General features: G+C 44.8%; 1 protein-coding gene and 1 long non-coding RNA gene across 2 annotated transcripts in view; one reads left to right on the top strand and one right to left on the bottom strand.

Moving 5' to 3' along the window:
* The window catches only part of LOC135901778 (neural cell adhesion molecule 1-like), a 159,070-nt gene extending 142,479 nt beyond the window's left edge, over window positions 1-16,591 (top strand). Inside the window, exons 7-14 of the mRNA XM_065431636.2 lie at window positions 222-515; window positions 1,852-2,139; window positions 6,132-6,443; window positions 7,090-7,233; window positions 9,357-9,384; window positions 10,076-10,292; window positions 11,892-11,971; window positions 15,408-16,591. Coding sequence (XP_065287708.1) covers window positions 222-515; window positions 1,852-2,139; window positions 6,132-6,443; window positions 7,090-7,233; window positions 9,357-9,384; window positions 10,076-10,256 — 1,247 coding nt within the window. The 3' untranslated portion in view covers window positions 10,257-10,292; window positions 11,892-11,971; window positions 15,408-16,591. The remainder of the gene's footprint in view (window positions 1-221; window positions 516-1,851; window positions 2,140-6,131; window positions 6,444-7,089; window positions 7,234-9,356; window positions 9,385-10,075; window positions 10,293-11,891; window positions 11,972-15,407) is intronic.
* The window catches only part of LOC139057657 (uncharacterized), a 65,223-nt gene continuing 57,499 nt past the window's right edge, over window positions 16,474-24,197 (bottom strand). Inside the window, exon 3 of the long non-coding RNA XR_011512967.1 lies at window positions 16,474-16,601. This is a non-coding gene — a long non-coding RNA (uncharacterized lncRNA). The remainder of the gene's footprint in view (window positions 16,602-24,197) is intronic.

The raw sequence follows: 24,197 nt of genomic DNA, 5'->3' as shown, positions 1-24,197 counted from the left end.
GAAACGGCAGGAGTTGAGACACGCATGTGTGAAGCCTCTTCGTTCTAAGTTCTCACCACGGTAGCTTGTGCGCGACCACAGAAAGTGTTCGATGTCTCCTGTCTCCTGCCTAATTGCACCAAGCACACAGCAGGGAGTCGGTATGTCACATCTTGAATAGCCATGCAGGGGTATTGAGTTATGTACGTAACTAATGAACTTTTTTCTCCGGCACGGCGCAGACAAACCTATTGTAACACTTCAGCTCGGCAAGCGACTGCGGCTCGAGGAAATCTTCGAGGGGCAAGACGTGTATCTGGAGTGCAGCATCGACGCAAATCCGCGTGTGAGCGAAGTCGTGTGGCGATTCGAAGACAGCCACGAGGTCCACTCGAACCCGGCTGCCAAGGTGATCACGAGCAACCAGTCGCTCGTTTTCCAGGCCATCCAACGCCTGAACGCCGGGCGCTATACTTGCGTCGCCGCCAACAGCGAAGGCGAGTCGGTCAGCAACGAGCTCCATCTAAGGGTACAGTGTAAGTGACTTCTATCTCTCCTATGTTCATCGTGTATCAATGTCACATTGGAGATCAGATTTTTTTTCGCTTAGATTCATTTATAGTGTGGGACCTGTGGTGCGGGACCCACCTTTTCAATGAAAAAATGTAAAGGTGTTCTATGGTTTGAACGCACCTCTTGTCTATCTGTCCTTACTGCAACGTCCAACGCCTCTCTCCCTAGAAAAAAATTAAACCGACTGGACTTGAGACCATTCTGTGAGTCAAAGATACTAGGACCATGGCCACATCCGTCACTGGCACAAAAAGTGATTCGTGCAGTACTTGAAGTGCACCGGTTTGCTTATCATGCTCCTGTGCGTCCTCCCACGTGCACTCAGTGCTCACTGTCTTTCTCTTTTCCTCTTTCTATTTACCCTTTACCTTAACCACAGTGTAGGGTAGTAAACCGTACGCTCGTCTGGTTGACCTCCCTATACCTTTCCTCTCCTTGCCTTTTCTATCTTTCTCACTAAAGGTACTGAAAGGCAAATGGATGATGTATCTCATACGTTCCTTTCCACTGCCCAGTGATTTCAGTCTAGCAGGAGAATGGCCACTGCATGCTGCATGATTACAGATACACATTTGTGAAGCTTGAAATAATATTTAAGTATACTTTAAGGCTTCACGTTAACCAGAACAGGGATATTAACTCGGTGCCTCATTGTAGTCTTTTAACACAAAGTGTAACGTGTCATTGTAGCGGAGCCTGTATTCTTTAAACCACGATGTCTTCCTGCCCACTATGTAAGCCCATGATATAAATGGCTGAGTGAGAAAATAAATGTAGCGCTAATTGTGCTCTCTCACAAGTCGCTTTTCGCATGCCGTACCACTCGACAAGCTGTTTCAGGGGCTTTGGCATTATGGTACCGCAGCTCTTACCTACGGCGGAAGCTCCGGTGTTGCTTTTCAACGTTTAACCTTTTGAATAAATGAATCAACCTAACTGACCTCGTTTGCTCTGCCAGTCCATGTGCCTTGATGAACATAGGCTGACAAAATTAAGAGAGCATACTCGGACGCGTTCAATAAATATATATTTAACTTACACAGACTCATGATGAAAAGTGAGAATTTACATGAACTAGCCCCAGCCTATGGGGTCTTTGATATGTCAGTAACAGACAGACCTCGCGTAGTTCATTCAGTACTCAAACTCCAGAAAATCAGTCTCAGGTAGACGGAGACAGACACGCGTACGATTAGACACCAGGGTTCACATACGCTCACGTATTTGGTTATGGTTATGATTAACGCTCGCCTTACTGATTTCTTACTTAAAATTCTTTCTCGCTCCCGCATCTCACAGACTCACCGGTGTGCACCTTTCACCAGCGCACCGTGTACCCGGCTGCAGCGCACGAGATGCTGCAGGTGTCGTGCGACGTGGACGCCCACCCATCGGCCGTCAGCTTCCGGTGGGCCTTCAACGGCAGCCTGCGCAGCCATGAGCTTCAAAGCTTCGTGTCCGACGGCAGCCACAGCGTGGCGTCCTACGTGCCGCGTGACAGATCCGACTATGGCACACTCCTGTGCTGGGCCACCAACAAGATTGGTCGGCAGAAGGAGCCTTGCCGCTTCCAGATCGTCCCAATCGGTCAGTAAATTTCTCTTCTACGCTCCCCCACCATCTTTTAAGCGAAGCTTTCTTGCCGAGTTTGAGGGACCTTTAATGCGAAAGCATTACGTACCCCATAAAGCGGAGAATGCGGCATCCGTGGTTATCATCCGATGGTACAAAAAACCCACGTGACCAAGTGATGACGTCACGTTCCCCGGCGCTGGACCTGCTGCGGCTCACCCTGCGAATTCCCACGGCGAACAGCCATGGCGTTGGAACTGGCCCACCCCCAAATTTTGATTAACGTGGAATAAAGTGGATTAAGGAGGACTAAGGTAGAATACAGGGGATTAAGATTGGTACAAATGCGAGAAAAGTGGATTAAGGCCTAGTTCCAACTTAAGGCGGTAACTTAAGTCCTAATGCTTTCGCATTCAAATCACGTAAGGATATTTAAGTGTCTGTCAATTTTTTTTTTTGTGCGTATCTCACCTCTGATGTCGAATGCGCTTAACGGGATGGTGACGCCATATGGGAACGGTGCTGCTAAGTAGTTTACAAGTTTACGGTTTCAAGCATTGAGCAGCTTCATACAATAATTGCTGGCGGAAACTGCGGCGCTAGTGTCTATGGGAGGTGCACGCAAGGAATGCAGTCACTATGGAAATGATGTATATTACATGGATTTACCTGATCTTTGTTCTTTTGGCTTCAAACGGCTTTGTGACTTTGTAAACTTAACATTTTCGACAAAGTACGGCGTTATAAATAAATAAGTAAGCAATAACAAAATTCTCCGACGGCAGAATTCAAACACAGGATCTCTAGCAACATAAGCCTCATATCGAAATCGCTGCGCCCTGGACGCAGGCATCGACAAGCGGCATAGAGCGCCTTTTCTCACAGGCAAGTCAGTGCGCTGAGATGCTTGGCGTGTTTCGATTTGCACTTGCACTAGAAGAAACCAACGCATCAGAAACACCTTGTGTGCAACAGGACATTATGGATGCCTATTGAAAGTTTAAAGAAATTATATAGCATACATGTAAGTATATGATATTCTGCACGTAGATATGTTGGTATCATACTTAGCCTGCCTATAAGATACGGCAAACAAAATCACTTACTATTATATCATGCTTTTCTTTAACACTAACATTTGTAACTCGAGAACCACAACTCCTATGCACACACATGGTTCACGAACCACTCCCACCAAGAATGCTTCGCTTTACGTATAAGTCAACTGGAGTTATGAATCTGCCTTTCCTTATCGCTGCATCGGCTATATTCTACCGCTAGATAATGGATAATGTACGCGGTTTATTGCAAAAAGCACCGGTGGTTGGGCGGCGGGAGGCTAATACGGGACACAGGAGCAAGGACACCGACAAGGCGTTAAGGCCTTTCCTATAGGTGGTGGCGAAACCCACGCCCCAGCAATGGCTCCGTTTGGTTAACAGACACAAATCTCAAATGATGGGCGTTTGCGGGTTGTGTTTGTGGAATCGGAAACGTGTCAAGGCCGCCATGCCTCAGACGACGCCTATTTTTGCCGATCTTGTCTTCGCGCTGTTTTGCATAATTTGCACCAACAAGTCCAAGTGAGCATGATCCTACAAGGTTTGCTTCGTATCTGGTTCCCGCTCTTTTTAAATATTCTTACTCTCTTCCGCTCTCGTGCAAGCAAAGCTGCCTCTGGTTAATCCTCTTGACTTCATATGCATCCTTTCTCTCAATCTTTCGTCCCTGTACAAGACAAAGCATTTGGTCGGCAAAGGGGCCAGTGGCAATTACGCTTATACGACACCAGTGATGTGGCCTGATATTTTCGTAGACCCTTTGAGAAACTGGTTGCAGCTGACCCTGGGATTGTGGATCAAAGGTTGTCGTCAAATATCAGCTCGATCATAGAAAACAAGAAGATTGGAGAACAAATGTATTTGCGCCACCGGTAATATGTGTGCCTATTAAGTGTTAGTGAACGAAACGACTGCATCAGGTAAAAGTAAAGCGATCAGCGTCGATGTTGGTGTTCCTTGGTCTCCAACTTGCTTTTGTTATACAGGACGGCTGAGAATAATAATAATAATAATAGCGTCCTACGATATTTATGCATTGCTACGACTGGACGATCGACGGTTGCCTGCGCAGGTACTACTTGAAGACCTTCGTCATCGCTCGTCGGCCCACAAAGCTATGAAGGCACTTTTGTCTTTCTTGAGGGCAACTGGCCCATGTGATCGCCTTTGAATCCCTCAGGCCCTCCGCGTACATGCTCGAGCTCACTGCGGCTTTCCTCCCCCTCCCCTCCCTCTCTCTATCTTATCTTTATATTCCCTCTTTTCCGTCCTGCAGAGTAGGGTCGCCAACCAGATGCATTTCCGGTTAACATTCCTGCCATCTCTCTTTACCTCCTCCTCCTCCTATGGTGGTCTCCCGCCTGAAGCATTTCCTGTTTGGATACACAAATGCGTGTGCATCTGCTTTTCTACCTAACAGCATCTAAAGAAAAGGCGGGTTAAAATAAATTATCATGCTCGCACTACATGTTTTTCTTACTATTCTTTTCTCAGTAGCTGTCATGTGCGCCGATTTATTCGATTTTCTTCGAGTGTCTGTATTCATTACAGTGTTCAGTCGCTCGATCGCGATGTTTGGTGTCCTGAGACGGTGTTTACTGCCACTAATTGAATTTACTTTTGCAGTGTCCTTAACGGTACCGGAATCGATGTCAGCACGCCTCTGGTGTTCGTCATTCTTTCCTCCGCGGACGCACGTAACTCCCGTTGTTATTCTGGCGTCGTTTTCACATCAGGGCGTAGCCGCCAAGTGCTATTGCTTGTTCCTCGTCTTTCTGGGTCACACTAATGATTTCTGCCGTTTCTATGAAAACAAAGCGCGAAGGGAAAATAGGCCGGCACGTGTGTATCTGACAGGCGTGGCTCAGTCTCCTACAGCCATCAGCAACTGCGGAGAAAAGAAAAGAAGAGACGGCAAAACATACGAGGAGCTGCGATTGCTTATCGAAGACACGAAACGTTTCTTCCAGGCGTTACGCCTCCACAACCTTCGTTTTGATTTTATAAAATAAAAAAAACACGTTCTACAAGACGCCGCCATATTCGTTCACATTTAAGAGGAAATAAAAGATCTGAGATTCTTGTTTCAGAATAGGAAACTTACAAAGCACATGACCTTTTCCGACTTTCGATAGTTTTGTGGCTTGCGGTCCTCTCAAACTCTTCTCTTTCACATTTTTTTTCGGACCCAATCCAAATAGATGAACAAACAGACGAACCTTTTGCAACGAGCACGAAGGACGCGTCGCAATCCATACACACTAGAAAGGCTCTGCGGTCCTCGTTCACTGTGAACAAAGGAAGTATGGGCAGTCCAATTGAACGATGAGGCCTGGGTTGCGCTTTACTGATGCATCGATAGGTGTCAATCAGCACGGGCTCGAAAAGTAGAAAGGGCAAGAAGTGCAAAACAAGTGTGCCGCAATTTTTGGCTTCTGCACGCATTTATCCTGCTTCTCTGCGCCTAGCGTACGCTTACCTCTCAATCTTTCAAGTTGTCGCAGTCCTCGCCCAAGAACGTTCAACTTCTTTTTACCGACCTCTTCTTCACTTATTTGCCTATGTAGATATTTTTCGGCTGAGCTTCGATTTGGGTTCACACATGCCACAGAAATATGAGTCTACGAATACTTCGGCACGGGCACGAATTTTAGTGCGGGTTCGGTTGATCATATGTGCATACGTGAGAAAATACAGTGTAATTTGACAGCTGTAGGCTTGGAAGCGTGCCGACTTCTGTGGCCAAATACGCGCCAATAAGCGTTTATACTACTTACACCAGAAGCCAGTGCAAGTTGCGAGAGGTATCTACTGACTTTATATACAGGTTAATTGCTGGCCATTTCAATACCAGCCAAGGCACATAGCTTAACATCATGCCTGATGATGTCACAAATCACGAAGAGAGGTCAGTGCATACTAAGTCGATCCGCACGTGCGCTTCAGGTCCGCCCAAAGCTCCCTACAACTGCACGCTGAGCAACCAGACGGAGGACGCATTCCTGGCGGAATGCCTGGAGGACCCGAGCGATGGCGTTGGACTGCGCCAGCTGTACAGCCTCGAAGTGCATGACGTCTCGTGCCACCGACTGCTAGCCAACCTGAGCGCAGAGAGGCCCGCCTTCTGGGTGCAGGATGTGCCCGCGGGTCTGAGCTACGTGCTCGTGCTGTACGCCGTCAACGAGATGGGACGCTCGCAGCCAGTGCTTCTGCGCGCCGAGACGCCCTACCGATACTGGGACGGCACGTTGCATCACGGTACGGAAAGTGTGTTGGGAGTGAATACCTATGCACCAAAGAGCTAACTATTTTGTCATGCTTTGCCGAATCTGTCACATATCTCGTTGCGCCATTTTTTAAAAAAATCCTCACAAGTGCTTCGTTCTTCAAGAGGTTGACCGTGTTAGTCAAGGAAATACAAGCTAGTAATACAACCGCTGAAAGAATCGCAGACGTAACGGACTGCTTCGAGCCCACCAACACAGTTCTGAAGTATTTGGTGTTATCAGAGTGAATATTTCGAGAACATCTTCGAACAATTTAAGCCCCCGACAAAACCGCATTCTGATTGCATTGCGTGGCTACCCCCTTTGCAAGTAGGGTAAGTATAAAGTCTTCTTAAAGGCTCAGCGTCCTTGAACGAAATATGCTTTGGTTAGCAGCGGGGAAAGCGATCGTGCAGAACGTCCATTATTTAGGAGGCGTAGGTGCTTTTATTACCACAAATTCAATCGCACCAGTAGTATGGTGCAGTAGTCGCCTTACTCTCACATCGAAGCATATGCTACTGTTGAAAGTCAGGAAGCAGCAGCTTTCAAGGAGTGGGCACAGGGAAGAGCTTTCCCCACTTTGTTTCTTTTGAATTCTTGCTTTGTTTCAGTTTGCTAATTTTTCCGGTTTGCAGGGGGTGACTGGAGCAGCTGCGAGCCAGGCAACTCACTCGCCGTCATCCTTATCACTGTCACGTTCTCTGCGATTTTCTTCCTCTTGTTGTTCGTAACTCTGGCTCGCTGCCGTACGAAGAAGCAGCGATTAAAAACGAACACTGGTGAGCCGTCTGCCCCTTTGATTTACTGCCTATAATCTCAAACGTTGCTTTGTTAGGTTTAATTATAGTTAATATACCAAGAAGATCACCATCGCCGCAATGCTACGCTGCCCCCAGTTATACAGGAGGTCTGTATACATGAAATTGCAAGTAGCTTTGAGCAGGTCAAACGAAGTTCCCTATAGTGCGACGATGTATGCCTTTTCCCATTTACCAGAAAATTTGTGAAGTGTGAATTAAAAAGTGGCCAAGGTGTATGGCTTATTGTCAACGTGGCGAACGTTTTCACTTTGATGCCGTGTAGAATCGACTCGCCGACTGCTGATAGGATTACGGCGGTTTTTAGAACTGTCAGCTTGCTGATCGTTCGTGGAAGCGCTACCTCGTGTGTTTAGTCACTGTGAATTAGACAGCAGGTGTGACCGCTACTGCGCAGCTGTGCCACTTAGAGGGAAATTACAAAAACTTGGTGTCAAGTATCGCAAAGGAGTAAGTGGACAGAGTGACAAAGTGGATTCAAGCTAAATGGTATATGGCAACATGTTTGAAAGGAACAGGACAAAAGGCGGATTAGGCTAAGGGCAATGACCAAATGGTAGTTCTTATTGTCTTTTTTGCCCTTGTTGCTTTTTCTTACCCATAACCTTGATAACTGGTCCTATCCGTTTTTTTTTCAAAATTTGAGTAATTTACACTCATTAAAGCACAGACATATACACAGACTACTGACTTCCAGCTAAGTTTATACCACCAAGTAATTCGTTTTAAACCATCCACAACGAAAATTAAAGCCCCTGCGAATATGTGCATTGTAATCTATTGCTAGTTATTTCTAATATTCTTTTTACCAGTGGAATCTCTTTTATGACGAAAGATGCGTATCAGAATCAGTTCGACTCAGGGGTCGTTTAAAGGTCCACAAATTGTCAAAATAACACCGGAAACACCAACACTCGATGAATCCCTCATAAAAGGAACCTGATCATAAAGTAATTGCTAGTCCCATATTTAGCTATATTTCCTTCACAACATATATAAACGGACAGTTGTGTGAACTACGCCATGCAAAGTGGCTGTGCGGATGAAGGGAATGGGAGTTAAAAGGTTTGCTTTCTGGGAAAGCCACTGAAAAATGGAGGAAATGTAGGGTTGCATCATCTTAAGCACATTTCTTTTTTTTTAATTTTTCTACAGAAGCAAATTAATCCATTTATGCTTCCTCATCACCTCACGATATCCTTCACATCACCATTATGAGCGTTTCGTCCTTGCTCTACGAAGCTATAGGCATGCCACATTTTTGTGCCGCACTTAAGCCGCCATATCTTATTTCTAGATATCAAATTTCAGTTATTTGGATCTGTACTATCGCGTAGGCTCCTACTTGGGAAAATAAAGCTGTGCTATGCGCACTAAAGCTTTACCATCTGGCGCACGGTAACTTTACACGTTACATTTATTGGTTCCCGGCGCACCTTGGTTGATTTGATGACATTCCTGTCAATCCAAATGAATCGGCCACCAGCGTCGCCCGTGAACTTACAGACCGGGCTGCTTTTACATATGGTGTTGATTCTGCTGGATTTGAGAACATACAGAGAGATACGCTCATTACATACAATGAAATTACAAAACATTACTACATGGGAAAGAGGGAGTTTGCACCCCCTCACTATAGGCTAAACAGAGCACAATCAGTTACACTTAGGCAATCACGAACACAGTCTTATTATTCGCCTGCACAAATAAAGGAATGGTATGACATTGCAGACATGAATATTATATGCAAATCATGCAAAAAGAAGATATGCACGCTTCAACATATGCTCTGGGATATGTTGATTGTTGGGTCACTCGGCCCTGGCATTTACCGGAATCGGTTTTTAGGAATGATTAGATCCCACGATCATATCTCTCAAGTCTTGGCTGACCAGTACGCCCGTGATAGGGCTAGGAGGCTTGACCTCCCGGTCCCAAGATGGGACTAGCCAGGCAGATCACAACACATTGTACAGGACCAGAGTAAAGTTTTTTCTCCTCCTCCTCCTCCTCCTCAATTACTTCGTTCTTTTTGGCAGCGTGTTTTAGTTCTATGGGACAACCAACGCCATCTTTTCTTTCAGGTGATAAAGTGGTGCAAAACGGAATAACGTGAGTTTCCTTTTGTGTCTCCTTACGCACACTTTTACCGAGAGACATGCGAGCGTATAACAGCAGGCTTGAAGGTGGGCAGTGATATAAGCAGAGATGATTCCTGTTGACAGAGCCGCGCAAGCATTTACCTACAATTATCGCGGTCTTGCATGTGCCCGAACCTACCATTTCTCTGACTATTTCCCACCATATCTCTCCATCAAATTCTGTGCCGCGCTTTACTGAGTTTCGCTTACTTTGGAAAGCTTTTTCTTATGTTGTAGACCACTGGTAACCCCCTCTACGCATTGCATGGCTTGCGCAACTGCGCTTCTTTGACTCACGTGAATTACGTAATAAGCAGAATATCCTGAATATTCGTGTGTGCTACATATTTATCTATAATGATGTGTTTCTTTCACTTATCGATGCACTTACAATCTCCGGCTTATTGCATCCACGACCGCAAGTAGTTCTGACAACCTCAATAGCTGATAGATACTTAAGCTACTGACCAGTTTGACGCTTCTGACCAGTTTGAAGCTACTGACCAGCTTTTACAAAGTGGGAAATGTGTGTCCTGTCCCCTCACTATTGTTTTGCAGACAGGATGTACAGTGATGAGCCATGTGCTAAAGATTTCTGGGTAGCTGCGGAACCTGATTTGAGGAGCGTGAAAAGTCATAGAATTGCGTTTATGGCTTTGTAGATCTCCTCGCGCCTGCGATGGATCAGTGGACATGACTACCTTCCACTCCGGCGAAGGCAACGAGCTCCATTCGACAACACTGGAGGCGTCACCAGTCAAGCCGCCGATCCACGTCGACTACATAACAAACGTCAACAATCACACGCCGTACTTCTGCCGTCAGAAGATTGTGGACTTCTGATATCCAGACGTGCTCCAAACGAGCAGCGGAAAGGAGGTACTGCGTGCGACATTGCTTAGCCTCGATGCCGTATATTTCGCCAAGAGGCCGCAGCATCATATGAAACAATGTTTCGAAGCAATGCGCAATGAGAAGAGTAGGTTTACGGCCATTGGAAATACAATTTTGACAGAAATAACATTCCACACGTATCGGTAGGCCATCTCCGAGTGGGAACTGCTTCCATTAACTGTAGTCCGTTACAGTGGTGGTCACGTCATGTCGAGATTGGCGAGTAGTTTACTGTCCTTTTCTAAACATGCAGCGCTTGAAGATTATTGTTTTCACTTTAACACTTCACATTTAGCAAGAATGAGTGGTTGCTCAAAGAAACAAAAAAAAAGGAATACACAAAGTTACACAGGGGAGTCAGTAAGAATGGACCATTGCTACTTTAATAAGACTAGAATGAATGTCTAAAAATCCAACAGGAAATGATATCTGAAAACCGTCAAATTTCCGCGACTATACAAAGTATTCTATCGACTATATACGGAAGTTAACTTGCAACAAGAGGACATCTCCTTTCGAAGAAAATTTGTTGCTTGAATCGTCTTTCTATCGGTGACAGGGCTACAGAGCTTCGTCCACCACTACAGCTTTGTGCAAACTTTTCGACAAAAATGTTATGGGAAAATTTTTGTTCAATGTAAGACAACGATTTTAACTTGTTGCTTCCTTAACCCACAAAGAAGGCTTTGTCAAGGTAAGAATAAAGTAACTTTGGTACTTTCTACTTCAACAATTCCAGAGCAATTCATCGTTAACAAAAAAAAAACAGAAAAAAAACAGTAAGGAAAGAGACGCTCGTAAATCCAGAACGTGTTCACACATACAAAGTCTTTGAAAGTCGCCTGTGGACTTCAAGTTTTGCCTCCTGTTTAATTGATTGAAAAAGCTATCAGTACTCGCACATCTTCATGCGCCATCTGGCTTTCAGTGATCTCTTCACTTTCTGCCTGCCATCTTCTATTTAATTCGGTATCTCCCGCATTTAGGAGTTGGTGCTGCATACCTTCTCTCTCTGTGTATTTTTTTTTTGCTGGTCTAACAGAGATTGACATGAACGCAAAGCACTTGGAGAATACTATTTCAGCCAAATAGGTCGCTCATTTGACAAAATCGATTCTTGCACATTCATATTATACACATTTTATCCTTTGAAATGTTTTGAGTGTACTTTCCTACCCCATATGGCTACAGCATGATCGAAAAACAAAGTGCACCGAATAAGTATTCATCTTAAGCATATATCATCAATTAAATTAAGCTTTAGGTGGCAAGAAGCGTAATCCATGCGGCCTTTGCTATTTCGATAGTGTATGTATGTATTGAAATAACAAGCGCCTCTTTCACCTTATCTCCAGCCTAGCTTATCGTGCATATTATATCAATGAAAGGACACGCCGCTGTCTAGTAAACAGAGACCCCATTCGCACAAAGCCTTTCATTCGTAAACATTCTTTGCCATAGGTCGAGTGCTTTCGCGAGTAATATGTCCAGAATCAGCAATGGCTCCAATTTTCTCTAATTCTAGTGTAAGAGGTTTCTGTGAATACAAGCGTATATTTTCAAGAGAAGCGTTCTCATTTGCAGCCATCATCGATGTCCAAGCTGGATACTACTACATAGGGGAACAGTGCGGGAAGCAAGTCTATATGTGTATATAATAGAAGGTAAGTGTAGATCTTTATGTGACAGGGCCAGTCGGCTCGAGCATCACCACAAATAGCAGACAGTTACAGGTACATATGCTCCTAAAAATTATGATCCACCATTGTTTATCTTCGAAACAGTAAGGTGTGCAATTTGAACAGAGTCTGCGTAATTGACATGCGCGAAATGCAGAGATGCATATTGCCACACCTTGCAACAGGCGAAGAACGTGACAATATCTAAGAAGCATGCTGTCTGTGATCCTCAAGTGCCTACAGTGTTTTAAGCAGCTGAGCTCTGTACTGCAAAGCGGAAAGGCGTCAAGGCAGTATTATTGGTCAGAAAACGAGAACTGAAAATCATAGCTTCATGCATTTTGCAGTGGCCATCCTACGTTTCGGCCTCGGCGGCTTCCCAGACAGCAGTGTGAGAGCCAAACATTATCCTCTGTTTATTGTTGCGTTTCATGAACCGGCATGACGCGTGAAACACAGGCTTATATTCTGGTGGTGGATTGTAGCAATAGGCGGATTTATTAGCCTCGCGATCGATGCTATCAATTGAGCTGCCTTAGCGTCTTGTGTAGTGTCACTGCGGTACGTTTTCACAAGTCCATCAAATCAGCGTCTCTTAGAATTGCAATTAAGAAGGAGTGAATGTTTTTTGCGGACTACAACAAACCTTTGTGAAAGTGCAAGCTGTAGAGCGTTAGCATCATTCCAATGGCTTTGAGCGCCAACTACGATTTAGTTTTGGTCTTGCCCATGAGCGATAAATTCTTCTTGGCAAGGTTCTTTTACTTTTTTTACTTTTACTTAATTGAGTCACTTTGCAGCAAGTGATGACGGTACTATTTTTTTCTATGAACCGCATATACAGCTTGAAATATTTCCGCACATGACTGAAGCTAATGATAGCGTACGATACGCATATCCTACAAAATTCGGAAATTAACTGCCTAAATCTGGGCGATATAGGGAGTTGGTTTGTCTGATTCGCTACGGCACTGCAGATACCTAGCATACTGACTGGTAAAACGTCTATGTATTTGTGTCATTTCGTTTACTTAAATAGAAGATATGTGGAAGGCAGCGAAAGGCAGGCATTTTTGAACACTTAAATTGCGCTTGCCAATTCGAGGATGTCAGGTGGTGAGCGCCCCTTGTCGCTTTCCACCTGCTGTTTTATTCAAGAGCCTGAGTCTGTTTGAGGGATAAAACGCGACCATAGTGGCTGCGGTACAAAGTCACTGTAGAGTGCTCTTAAATGTAGCTGTCACAGAACGAAGTCGAAACCTTAGTTCTGGCAGAAGGACGAAAGGAAAGGAGAAAGGCGGGGAAGTACACAAGAACAGAAAATCTGATCTACTGTCCTACATTGGTAGGAGGGGGTAGGGGAGCAAGAAAAATAAATCTAAACAGGAAACACTAAGAGAGAGACATCGAACACATGCACGCAAGCACATCCCGTCGCAGTCACCGCACACGATCACGGCACCCGATAACAATGGACACCTTAATGGTTTTGTTGTCGAATTAAGGTTTCTTGTTGTGGGTTTGTTGTCCTTAAAAATTGTAGCGAAGCCTTCATCGCCATCTGCTGCGGTGATTTGGGGTGTTTGGAAAGTTGTTAATGCCGTATGGTGTAGCGGCTTTGCTGGGTGCCGTTATGCACTGCTTGACTGGAACTTGCCGCATTCACTACTGATCAGGAGAACGTCGTATTCTTCCGTAATATTACGTGTTAAAATTCTTGTTTATGAAGTGATATAGAGAGATTGCCACTTTGATCGCTCCGTCTCCCTGTTCAGTACGGCTAACGTCAAGTAAAGCTAAAGCTGCAGAGGAGAAATGACTTGCACAGGTGATCGATGACCCGAGAAGCGAAATTGCGGTACGCGGCGCTCTTGTTCCCCTGTATACCAGTATCTCAAGTGCCAGATGATTCGCGTTTCAAAAGGGGGCGCCTGGCACTCTCGTTTTCTGCGGGATAGGGAACAACCACGTCGCATGCTGCAATTAGTCTGATCGAGTCATCGATCACCTGTGCTAATCCTTTTTCGCTGCAGCTGCACCTGAATATGTGTACGTATTCTGTTTAAATCACATTATAGACTCTTATTTAGGCAAATGCTCCTGCATCAGCGCAAGAGCGCCAAAAAGAAAAGCATGCGCTAGGTACAGTTGTCTTTCCTTTCAAGTCAACTAAACGAAACCTGATGTAGGGAGAACCAATAAGAACGGAGCGGGAACTAATGATTCTCGTTATAGTCGGAGCGGCAACAAGTTGTTAGAACGTGTGCAATTGAACAGCGCATACACTGGGAGCATCTGTGCATACGCATACCGTTAAATTGTTATATGAGGTGTAAAGGCAGGAAAAAAAGCCCCACTGTGGTTTTCAATGTCGAGTGTTTAATTTAAGTTATTTATTAAAGTAAACACGCATCGTACATAATCAATAGTTATTACATAACAGACGAATTCAAAACTGCACAATACCACCCCAGTGTTGTCCTTGGAAAACATTCACGCTACTTCAGGGCTAGTTTTACGTTCAGGTGGTGTATCAGTTGCCCTATAACTGAAATGCACGCAACTAGAGCGAAGCATTAGCGAGGAATATCATGTGAGAATTAGTTGTATTGTGTAGAATTACATGTATTTAGAAGCAGTGCTCAGATTCAGTGCACATGAATTCAGAAGCATTGCTCATGTATTCAGAGCACTTCGCGCTCTTGCTTCTCCCCACTATGCTTTTGTTTTATCAAAACGCACCGAGCGCTAGCGACTGAGCGACGCAGCTTAAGATACTTAAGTAAGCAGCAATACAAGTTACCTATATGCTTTGCGAGCTGAAGCAATTAAAGTTACTGAAAGACTGTTCTTAGCATTTCGCATTTCGCGTGCGATGCTCTACCAATTGGCTAAAGCTGGATAAACTCCCAGGGTTCTGCTAGTACACATAAATACCCAAGAAAGTGGATGGGGAAACAGCGCCGCGGTAGCTCACTTGGTAGAGCATCGCACGTAATACGCGAAGGTTGTGGGTTCGGTTCCCACCTGCAGCAGGTTGTTTTTTTCATCCACTTTATTTTCGATTCATTTATCCTTTCTTTATTTTATTTATTAAGCACAAGTAATTTCCCCTATGTTGTCCTCGGTGTCAGTGTTTGTTGGCTTCTCATGATATGACTAATAAAAATAGGGCCCCTCGGTTAACCCCCTTTCTTCTCGGTTGTTTTAGACCATGTTATTTTTGTACGCACATGTATGTGTGAAGGTATTTTAACCCAATACAGTTCTACCAATACAATACAAAAAGTTTATTGTTTTCCCCTAAGGGCAATAAGAGCAAGGGGAAACAAGCAACATACGTCAAGATGTAGAGTGAGTAACGAAGGTAAAAAATTGGGCTGGCGACCTAATGTTTTTCACGATGTCTTTTTGCCCCCAGGTTCGAGATTTTTTCGAATGGTGTGACCAGAAAAAAAAAAGAAAAAAATGCGGAAGTGGGCATCCTGAGCTACTGAAATGTCAGCAACACACACAGGGTCCTACGCTTCCAGCAATATGTCGCTCTTGCGACGACCGAGCATCTCTGACTGCGCAGATTGTTCGCCTCAAGTGCCTTCTCCAAAAGAGAGTCCGGCGACAATGGACGTTCCTTGTTCGAGAGTGATGCTCGTGGGAATCGAAGCCAGCGCTTTGCGCGCACAACTCGACACACGTGACCACTGTACGACTTAGGAGACAACGGATGCGGACCGTTGCCGCCGCGCTATTGTGGATGTTATCACGCACGAGTAATTTCGAAAAAAAAAATACAGTGGACTAGTGAAGACCGGTTGTTGAAGAAAATGTTTGATACACAAGAGGTAGCATTTCCCGTTTCATCTTGCGTTCGGTCGCCCTGGCTGTCGCGTTCGCTTTAAGTCGCGTGTGTGCTATTGCGAGATCAACACGTATTGCGGAGGCTGCAATTTGGAGTTTCCAAAGGCAATTAATTTGCCGAGCTTCATCATCTACACATTGTTGAGGCGTCTTCTGCACCGCCTTTCTTTCCCGTTTTGAGGAAAGGAACTCCGCCCCAACGCGTCAACGAACGTCACGAAACCTGAAAAGACGAAAAAAAGAAAACTACGTCAACTAAATGCACGATACTGGAACCGTCGTCAACTGCGTGCGTGTGCCTGTGTGCGGTTGGAGCCCTGTGAAAACTGCATTTGTTGTGATGCCTCGTTACACTCGTTTATGCATTGTGTGTTCGTGTGCATGTATTGTGTGAGCAGCCCTGTCCACTTAAAGAGACACCGCAGCTTCTTCAAACAAGGTTAAAACTACTTAATTTACAACATTACGCTGCATGAAGAACTGGAGTTCATGGACTCATTGCCATCAGGCACGTTCCAGCGTGAATCTAAGTGTCCAGACGAAAACGAAGGTGCATTTATTCGCCGTGGACTACATACGAAGGTTGCTCCGGCTCCTAAGTTCAAAATGTAAATAGGGTATATAAAGACCGTTCTTTTCTCATTTTTGCGCATTCTGCTGTTCATCGCACGCAGCAAGGTTCCATCACATCAAGCGTTTCGGAGTCTTCTACAGAGAGGTGGGTGTGCCACTGTATATATTTGTGGCGACGATCGTTCTGCAAAAAAGATGTAAATAAAGAAATGTTATTATGAAGTATCAGATGTATTGAGCTAACGATGAGATTATTTTTTGGGCATCCAAGCAGACTCGTCGTGCCAAACACAACAATTACGAGAATGCAAATGAATGCCTGCACATTCTTGTAAGGCAATAATTGATTGCCGACAAAGCAAGGTACTTCACATCAAGGACGCCGGAAACGTGTGTAGCAGTGCTCTCGACACAATGTAGCAGTGCTCTCGACACAATGTAACAGAAGTCGAATGAGAGAACATTGATTTATTTATTCATTTATTGATTAATTGATGTCATTGACCCAAAGCAAGATAACGAATAGTGTACTACACATTCCGCGTAGGAGGACACCAGATGTATTTCAACTACCACGGCTGCTCTGATGACCCCCCCCCCCACCCCCACCCCACTCTGAATACAGATCTCATTAGTTTCACATTTCGCCGCATTAAAATACGCTTAACAAATATGGTACCTGCTACAATGCATGTCGGTCTTGCTTCGTTTTTTTTTTTTCGAACAAGACAAAAGCGCACATATGGCTGAACTGAAAAAATAAATTGAGATACAAAGGAGAGGGGACGAGAAGATTTAGAAACACTGTCCCGAAAGATACTTGACCCCAATCATAGAACGATCACGCAAAAACAAAAAGAGAAGTAAATACAAAGAGGGAAATTAGGCAACTCGGACAAATGTCCGTTTTACTACCCGACAAAATTAATAAAGATCACGAAACCAGGCAGTAGGAACTCTGTTCGCACGAGAGAAAATGCATGCCCTAATTACAGACGGTTGCTCAGGCCGGCTCATTTAAAAAAGGTGTAATTGGGAACGAATTGCTTTTTGGGCAGGTGGCCCATGTGGCCATGATCTACGAATTTTAGTCACTGGAGACGTTCTGTATCTAGCCAGCTTAGCGCAATATAGACATAGAGGAGCTAGACTACGGGGCATTCACAACACTCACGCATTTTGACATCCAATCCTACAAGGAAATATTAAGTGTTCGAAAACACCACTTCTACTTGAAGTCGGTATAGCAATGCTGCATCGCAGCAGGACACCATTGTTGGCGCTTATAACTGCAATGGAGTCTACAGCACGCAAACGACTAGTAGATACGCGGTAGGAGAATCTTGTGCTGTTGTATGAGCGAAAAAATCTGGTTCAGAAAACGACTGAGAGCAAATAAACGGAGCCAGAAGTCCACAAAGGTGCAAACAGGAAAGGAAGGACATTGAGCAAGAGCTTGAATATGTTGTGTGGTACTTTCTGTTGTCGATAAAACATTTCTGTTTTTTTTTTGGGGGGGGGGGGGCAGTATTCTCCTGACACCCATAACCCCCGAGAAGTTATCGCTAGCATTGAAGAAGAATGTGCAACAAAGTCTCCATCGTAGAATCTGCAAGTTACTTGGACAGTCGCCTTAGTGTTTATCAAGTAGGTCGGTAATATTTCACGAGAGTCATGGAATATCAATCCGCCATATATAGATGACTGTGGAAACGGTGAAATATAAATTATTTGTACGTTTTCGTTTTAGACGCAGAAAAATGTGAACGTAGACTGCATTCAAGCCGGTTTTCCCAAAATCCCAAATTTATTCCTCAAGCGAGAATAAAGGAGTAAATAAATTAAGCAAAGCAAATAAAAAGGAAATAAAGTAAAGCCAGTTCCACGCAGTGAAAGCTGTCCAAACAGCGAATCTGGCGATGGTTTTCTCAAGTTTGAACTCGCGTTTAGTGCGATTTTCACGAAAGTCTTTTGCCTCGTTGTCGTCGTTTTGCTAGATTCGAGTTTCGGCTCCGGATTGCGCACTCTCCAGTTGCGTGAGGTTATGATAGAACCGCAGTCGATCACACACCTTGCAGCTGTGGTTGCACTTGCTCTTCAAACCTTCCATCGTCACCCTCCGTGGCAGGAACCTGTCTGAGTCGACGTCTCTGCTCGGCTTCCTGCTCTCGAAGTTGGTGGTTAGCTTGCCTCCACTGGCGCTTGGCTTGCGCTTCTTGCTCGCGAAGCTCGGCATTTGCGGGACGTGGGTGCGGCCGCTCGCGCTGAGCAGAATCAAGGGAGCGAAAGGCCGCGCGCCGGCGAAACCACTGCTCCTATACCCCTGCCCTACCCAGGCGCGTGCTCTGCCCCGTGCTCTTCTGCGTGACATTAAACAACGGATGGCTAAAGGTCTAATTAGAACAGCTTCGCTGTTAAAAAAGGACAAGAAGAGGAATATATCCACAAGTACTATGAATACACGGACACGTCGCCACCACACAAAGAGTGCCTATGCGGGCACCAGCAGCATAAGCAAGGTCGTCCATTACACAGGAGTGGAAGAGACCGCACAAGTCCTTTCATGTATACATAATATAGGGTGTTCTTTTTTCGCTGCAAAAATAAAAAAAAGTATATATATTGCTTGTGGCAGATAGCACTATTCTAAACATTGAGCTAAATTACTCGATGAGCCGCCGCCGTTTATTCTACAAGAAATCTAAATGCTTAACGGTAGTTACCACAATTACACTAATTCACTCTTTAGTTAATTACTTTAGGGCACCTATTTCAATCTGCGAAGTGTGCCGAGTGAGTTTACAAGGCATATCGACTTACAATGAATTTTCAGGATTACACCAGTTTTGAAATATAATATCCAAATTGTACGGCGAAATGCATTTGCGTTCCACTTATTTTCGTGTTTCAGTGCATAAAACAGTGTTTTTTAAAAAAAAAAGTAAGTGGAACAAAAGTGCATTTTTACTGCCTGTTTGGCGGTGCCAGCCACAGAATCCATTCGAGGTCGATAGGCTTTGCACACTCACTAAGTGGATACAATCTAAGTGAATACGCCTCGAGGACTCACCGGCTACAATTCGTAACTTGAAATATGTGGCATGAGTGCTGACTGTTTAAAACGCGAATAGGTGCAATCATGTTAACTGTTTAATTGAAATTTTGATTTCTTGTGTAACTGATGGCTGCCTCGTTGAGTAATATAGCTCAAGGGTTAGAACTGGTCTGTCTGTCACAGGAAATCTTTTACAACTTCGTACAGCTAAACACAAGTAAAAAAGATAAAAATAACACCCGGTGTATAAGGACACATGACCTTGACATCAATGTGACAAATAGAAGCACAGTGCAGCGAAGACAAAACAGGTAACTCCATTCATAGGTCGCCCATAACCATGGTGTCAGAAAGAAATGTTTTCCGCTTTAGTTTTAGTTTCGTTCAAGTGAAAACGTTCCGTCCCAGTTCCGCTCCGGAACGAAAACATAAATGATCCGTAATCGTTTATAACGGTTTTGGTTCGCATGGAAAAGTTTCGAAGCAAAGTATCGATAAAAACTCAGTATTTATTTTTCAGTGAAGTAGAAAGATGGGCGAGTTGTAAAGGATGCATACTTAATAATCAATGCGAAAACAACGGAAGACACAGAGTTAGGAGAACACAGCACGAGCGCTGAATTTTTCTCAGCAAGTGAATTACGAATTCTGAGATCATGCTCAGTGCCTAGAGTCGAGGCACTGAGCATGATCTTAGAAGTAACACGTAAAATATTGCGGTTTCACTCCGAAACTGAATAAAAACGTTTCGGTTACGTTTTCGTTCAGGGTAAATAAGTGAGTGAGAAAACATTACTTCGAATCAGAACGATTCGCGTCCGGCGAGTTAGTGGGCTGGGGCACCCGCTGAGGTTACGGCCAAGAGTTCTTGCCTCTCGGTGGCTTCCTTGGCCCGCTGGACTGACCAGTGTTGGTCTTCCAGGTTCGAGCTGAGCAGCGCGGCTTGCCATCGTGCGCGGAGGCTGTCGATGGAGTCTGCGCTCGCGTTGTCCTGTATTAGTTTCTGGCATTCCCATAGCATGTGTTCTAGCGGGGCTATGGTGCCACACACTTTGCATATATCTGTTGTGTATATGTCTGGATAAATAGCGTGCATAAGTATCGGGCTCTTGTAGGATTTCGTTCGTAGTTGTCGCCACTGGACAGCTTTCAATCTAGTGAGTTGTGGATGGGGTGGTGGATAAGTGCATCTTGTAATGGTTGGTGATGTCGCTGAACCTGGTAAATCTGTCTTCCCGCTCCCATACTTCGGAGGGCCTTGTGGGTCTACGTTCATCGCAGCTCGGAACGTAGCTCCTCGAGCTACGTTGTGTGCCGCTGCGTTAGGGTTGTCCTCTCCCGTTGAGTCAATGGTGTGGGCTGGTACCCATAGGATTTAGACGCACATGTCTTCCCTTGTTCGTTTGCCTTTTATAAGTATGTTTAGCGCCTAAGCTGAGATCCGGCCGTTCGCGAAGTTGCCTACTGCCGTCTGGGAATCGCTGATTATGTAGTGTGCTTTGGTTTCTGCTATTACTAATGCTATAGCCGCTTCCTCCGCCGTTTCGATGGGTGTCGTGTTTATAGTCAAGCTTGTGCAGCGCTGTCTGTTGTGGTTAATTACTGCTACGACAAAGCTGCGTTTGTGTTTGTAACATGCAGCGTCAACAAATACCACGTCCTTGTTCCTTCTGTAGTTCTTCGCCATGTTCTTTGCCCTGCTTTTTCGCTTGCCCTCGTGGTTCACAGGATGCATAATCTTGGGTAAGGGGGGCACCGTGAGTTTGGACCTTATTTTCTTGGGTATGTCCCGTTTGTCTCCGTGTTGTGTATGGTAGAAGATCTCTAATACAGCTAGGATGTGTCTGCCCACCTTCGTCTTTGGGAGGCGTTCGTATTGCGCCATACGTTGCGCATCTAATAGCACCTCTAGCATGTTGTGAAGTCCCAGCTCTAGGAGTTTCGCCATTTTCGTGCTTAGCATGAGTCCAATCGCTTGTTTATATATCTTCCTAATCAGGCTTTCTAGCTTCTTTCCTGTGGCGCCCCATCTGTAGTATGCCGCCACATAAGTGATCTGACTTATGACGAACGCCTGGATGATTCTCGTAACGCTTGCTTCTTTCATTCCATCGTGCCTATTGGTGATTCTCTTGATCAATCGCATCGTGTGAGAAACTTTGGTTTCGATTTTGCGAATAGTTTCTCCGTTGGTGCCCTTGGCTTCTGTGATCATTCCCAACACCCTTATCTTCTCGACTTGGGGTACGGGTTGTCCATCTTGCGTCATGAGTGGCATGTCTTTGTAGCTTTGTGTGTTCTGGTTCTTGGGTGGTCTCCCGTTTAGCTGTGGTCTGTACAGCAACAGCTCAGATTTTTCGGCTGAGCATGTTAGACCGCTGCCTTCTAGGTATTCCTCGACTGTTTCAACAGCTTCTTGTAGCCTCTATTCAATCGATCCATCACTGTCATCGTTTATACATAGCGTGATGTCATCTGCATAAATTGTATGGTTAAGTTTTTCGATTCTTTGTAATTTGCTAGGAAGACCAATCAGAGCTAGGTTAAAGAGCATAGGCGATCTGGGTAAAAATATCATTCATTTTTTGTTTTTCGTTTTCGTGTTTGTTCCATTCTGACAGACTGCCCATAACGTTGATTAAAAAGAACTGCATGCCGTGAGAGCCTATCGTGATTTTTATATAACAACTTCGTTGTCGACAACAGCAATAACAAAAACTTATAAAAAGGAAAACGTAACGTCCTCTTTTAGGGCTGAAGCCTGTTCGTATGGCTGGAAGGCAACGTTATAAGAATACAAAGAGAGGGTTATCCCGCTCGCCCGCAATCGATCACTTCTAGTAAAGGAATGTCTGAGACTTCTGGTGTTTACATAAGAGTGCCTCCGGCTGACATTCTTTGGGGTAGAGTTAAAAGCAAACAACAGGAAGTATGAAAGAAGAGAGGAGAAAAGATTTAAAATCTTCTGGTTCGCATTACATTATCCTTACGTTCACGCGTAAATGCACGGTACTACGCTGATGTAGGTTTGTTGCACCACCGAACTTGTGTGACATTTTTTTGTCTCTTGAGCAATCCATCACAGGGAACGTTTTGTCGGTAGCCACTTATCATGGCTAGAGCGCGAGACTTCAACGCGAGACTTGGCAGTACCTGAAGCACGCCGACGAGCCAGCTTTTTTTCTTTTCTTTTTTGCACAGTTTGTGATCTGACCATCCTCTTTTCATATCTGCTTGCTTTTACAGTAAAGAACCGACCCCATCGCTCGTCGTCGTTATCAGCGTTGAAAGTAAATAGAGTCCGGGTTGATAAAAAAGAATGCGTGAGCAACTATGTCAGTCCGTACACATAAACTGTTGTAATCGAAACGCGCACAAAAGTCGGACCGATATAATCTGTCGCGGGTAGCGGGTAGGCGGGTGAAACCCAGTGTTTGTTCACGAGATATCTCCACTGTGCGACGTCGTCTAGCAGCAACCATGCAAGCTGTTCGGACGCTTGAAGGCTCCGCTAATGTCTCCTGTGATTACAACGGCTGAAACGAGCACAGCGTACGCTTTAAGAACATTCGTGAATGACGATGGAAGATATGAAGAAGGGTGATAGAAAGAGAAATTAAGGCGTCAGTTATGGCTTTTCAAGTCAATATTTCAGATCCAGCACCCAGATAGAAAGAGAAGACGTTCGTCGGTGAGATATTTCAGAAAGTCCTCTGAGTTACAACACAAAAAATCACTTGGAGCTTAATAGTCACCAGAGCTTTAATAGACCCCGAACCAATGACTCACATTTTTTCTCCCTCTATCACATATACCAGTACACTGCGAGGCAAAAGGGCGTCATCATAATTTACGGCATAGTTATAAAACGTTTTGACATTACGGCATAAGTCCTAACATTTAGACAATTCTAACTTACCATCTCCGCTTCGAATAAATGCGTGCGAGTTTTTTATCGAGGCTCACTAACCTACGTTCGCGTGTCTCCGTACAATGCGGGTGCTTCCACCAAAGAACCCTAATGAATATAAACGCCTTCCATCCTCTATAGATAGTTGTGTGAGCCGAATGAGGTGTCTTGCATTGCACAAGTAAGTAAGACTCTGCTTTAACGAATCTGAACTCATATTTATCTCTCGCCTATCCTCAGTTATGCTGTTGGGCATATGTACTGAAGCTCGGCAGTGACGTGGCGCTGCTGGGCCCCGGCGCCGGTCGCCATGTGGATCCGCAGCAGACGACAACGTGTTCTGCCCGGTGTTGCTCTGCAAAGGCATTTTGGTTTATTGTGCGTGGTTCCGCTTCTACAAGAAAGCTGATATTAAATTTTTCGCTGAACGTTCTGTGGGAACGTACAATATATTGAGCTTGGTGGTGTACATGTGAACTTCGCCTAAATATGTGAATCGATCTCCTAGCGAGCGCTTGCGTGTCAGGATGCATTAGCTGTGCATGTTGTAGTTCACGTGTTTGTTCTAACAGGCCAAGAAAGAAGAACAACTATGTCAGCAGTAGAAAGTGGGTTTCGAAGACTTGCCTATGTAGCCGAATGTGCGATCTTGCATCAGCGATTAAGGGCTGTGCGGGGACTTTGTATGGAACTCCGTCGCACTTCAACAACATCCCGTATGCCTGCAGGGACTTCTTCTTAAAAGCCCGAAGACAGTCTTTACAGCAGAAGATGAACAGCTAGCTTATCTTTACGATATTCCACAGGCTGGTGTA

Source organism: Dermacentor albipictus, chromosome 1, assembly GCF_038994185.2.
Source record: "Dermacentor albipictus isolate Rhodes 1998 colony chromosome 1, USDA_Dalb.pri_finalv2, whole genome shotgun sequence".
NCBI lineage: Eukaryota > Metazoa > Arthropoda > Arachnida > Ixodida > Ixodidae > Dermacentor > Dermacentor albipictus.
This window is presented reverse-complemented; position numbering and strand designations above follow the sequence as displayed.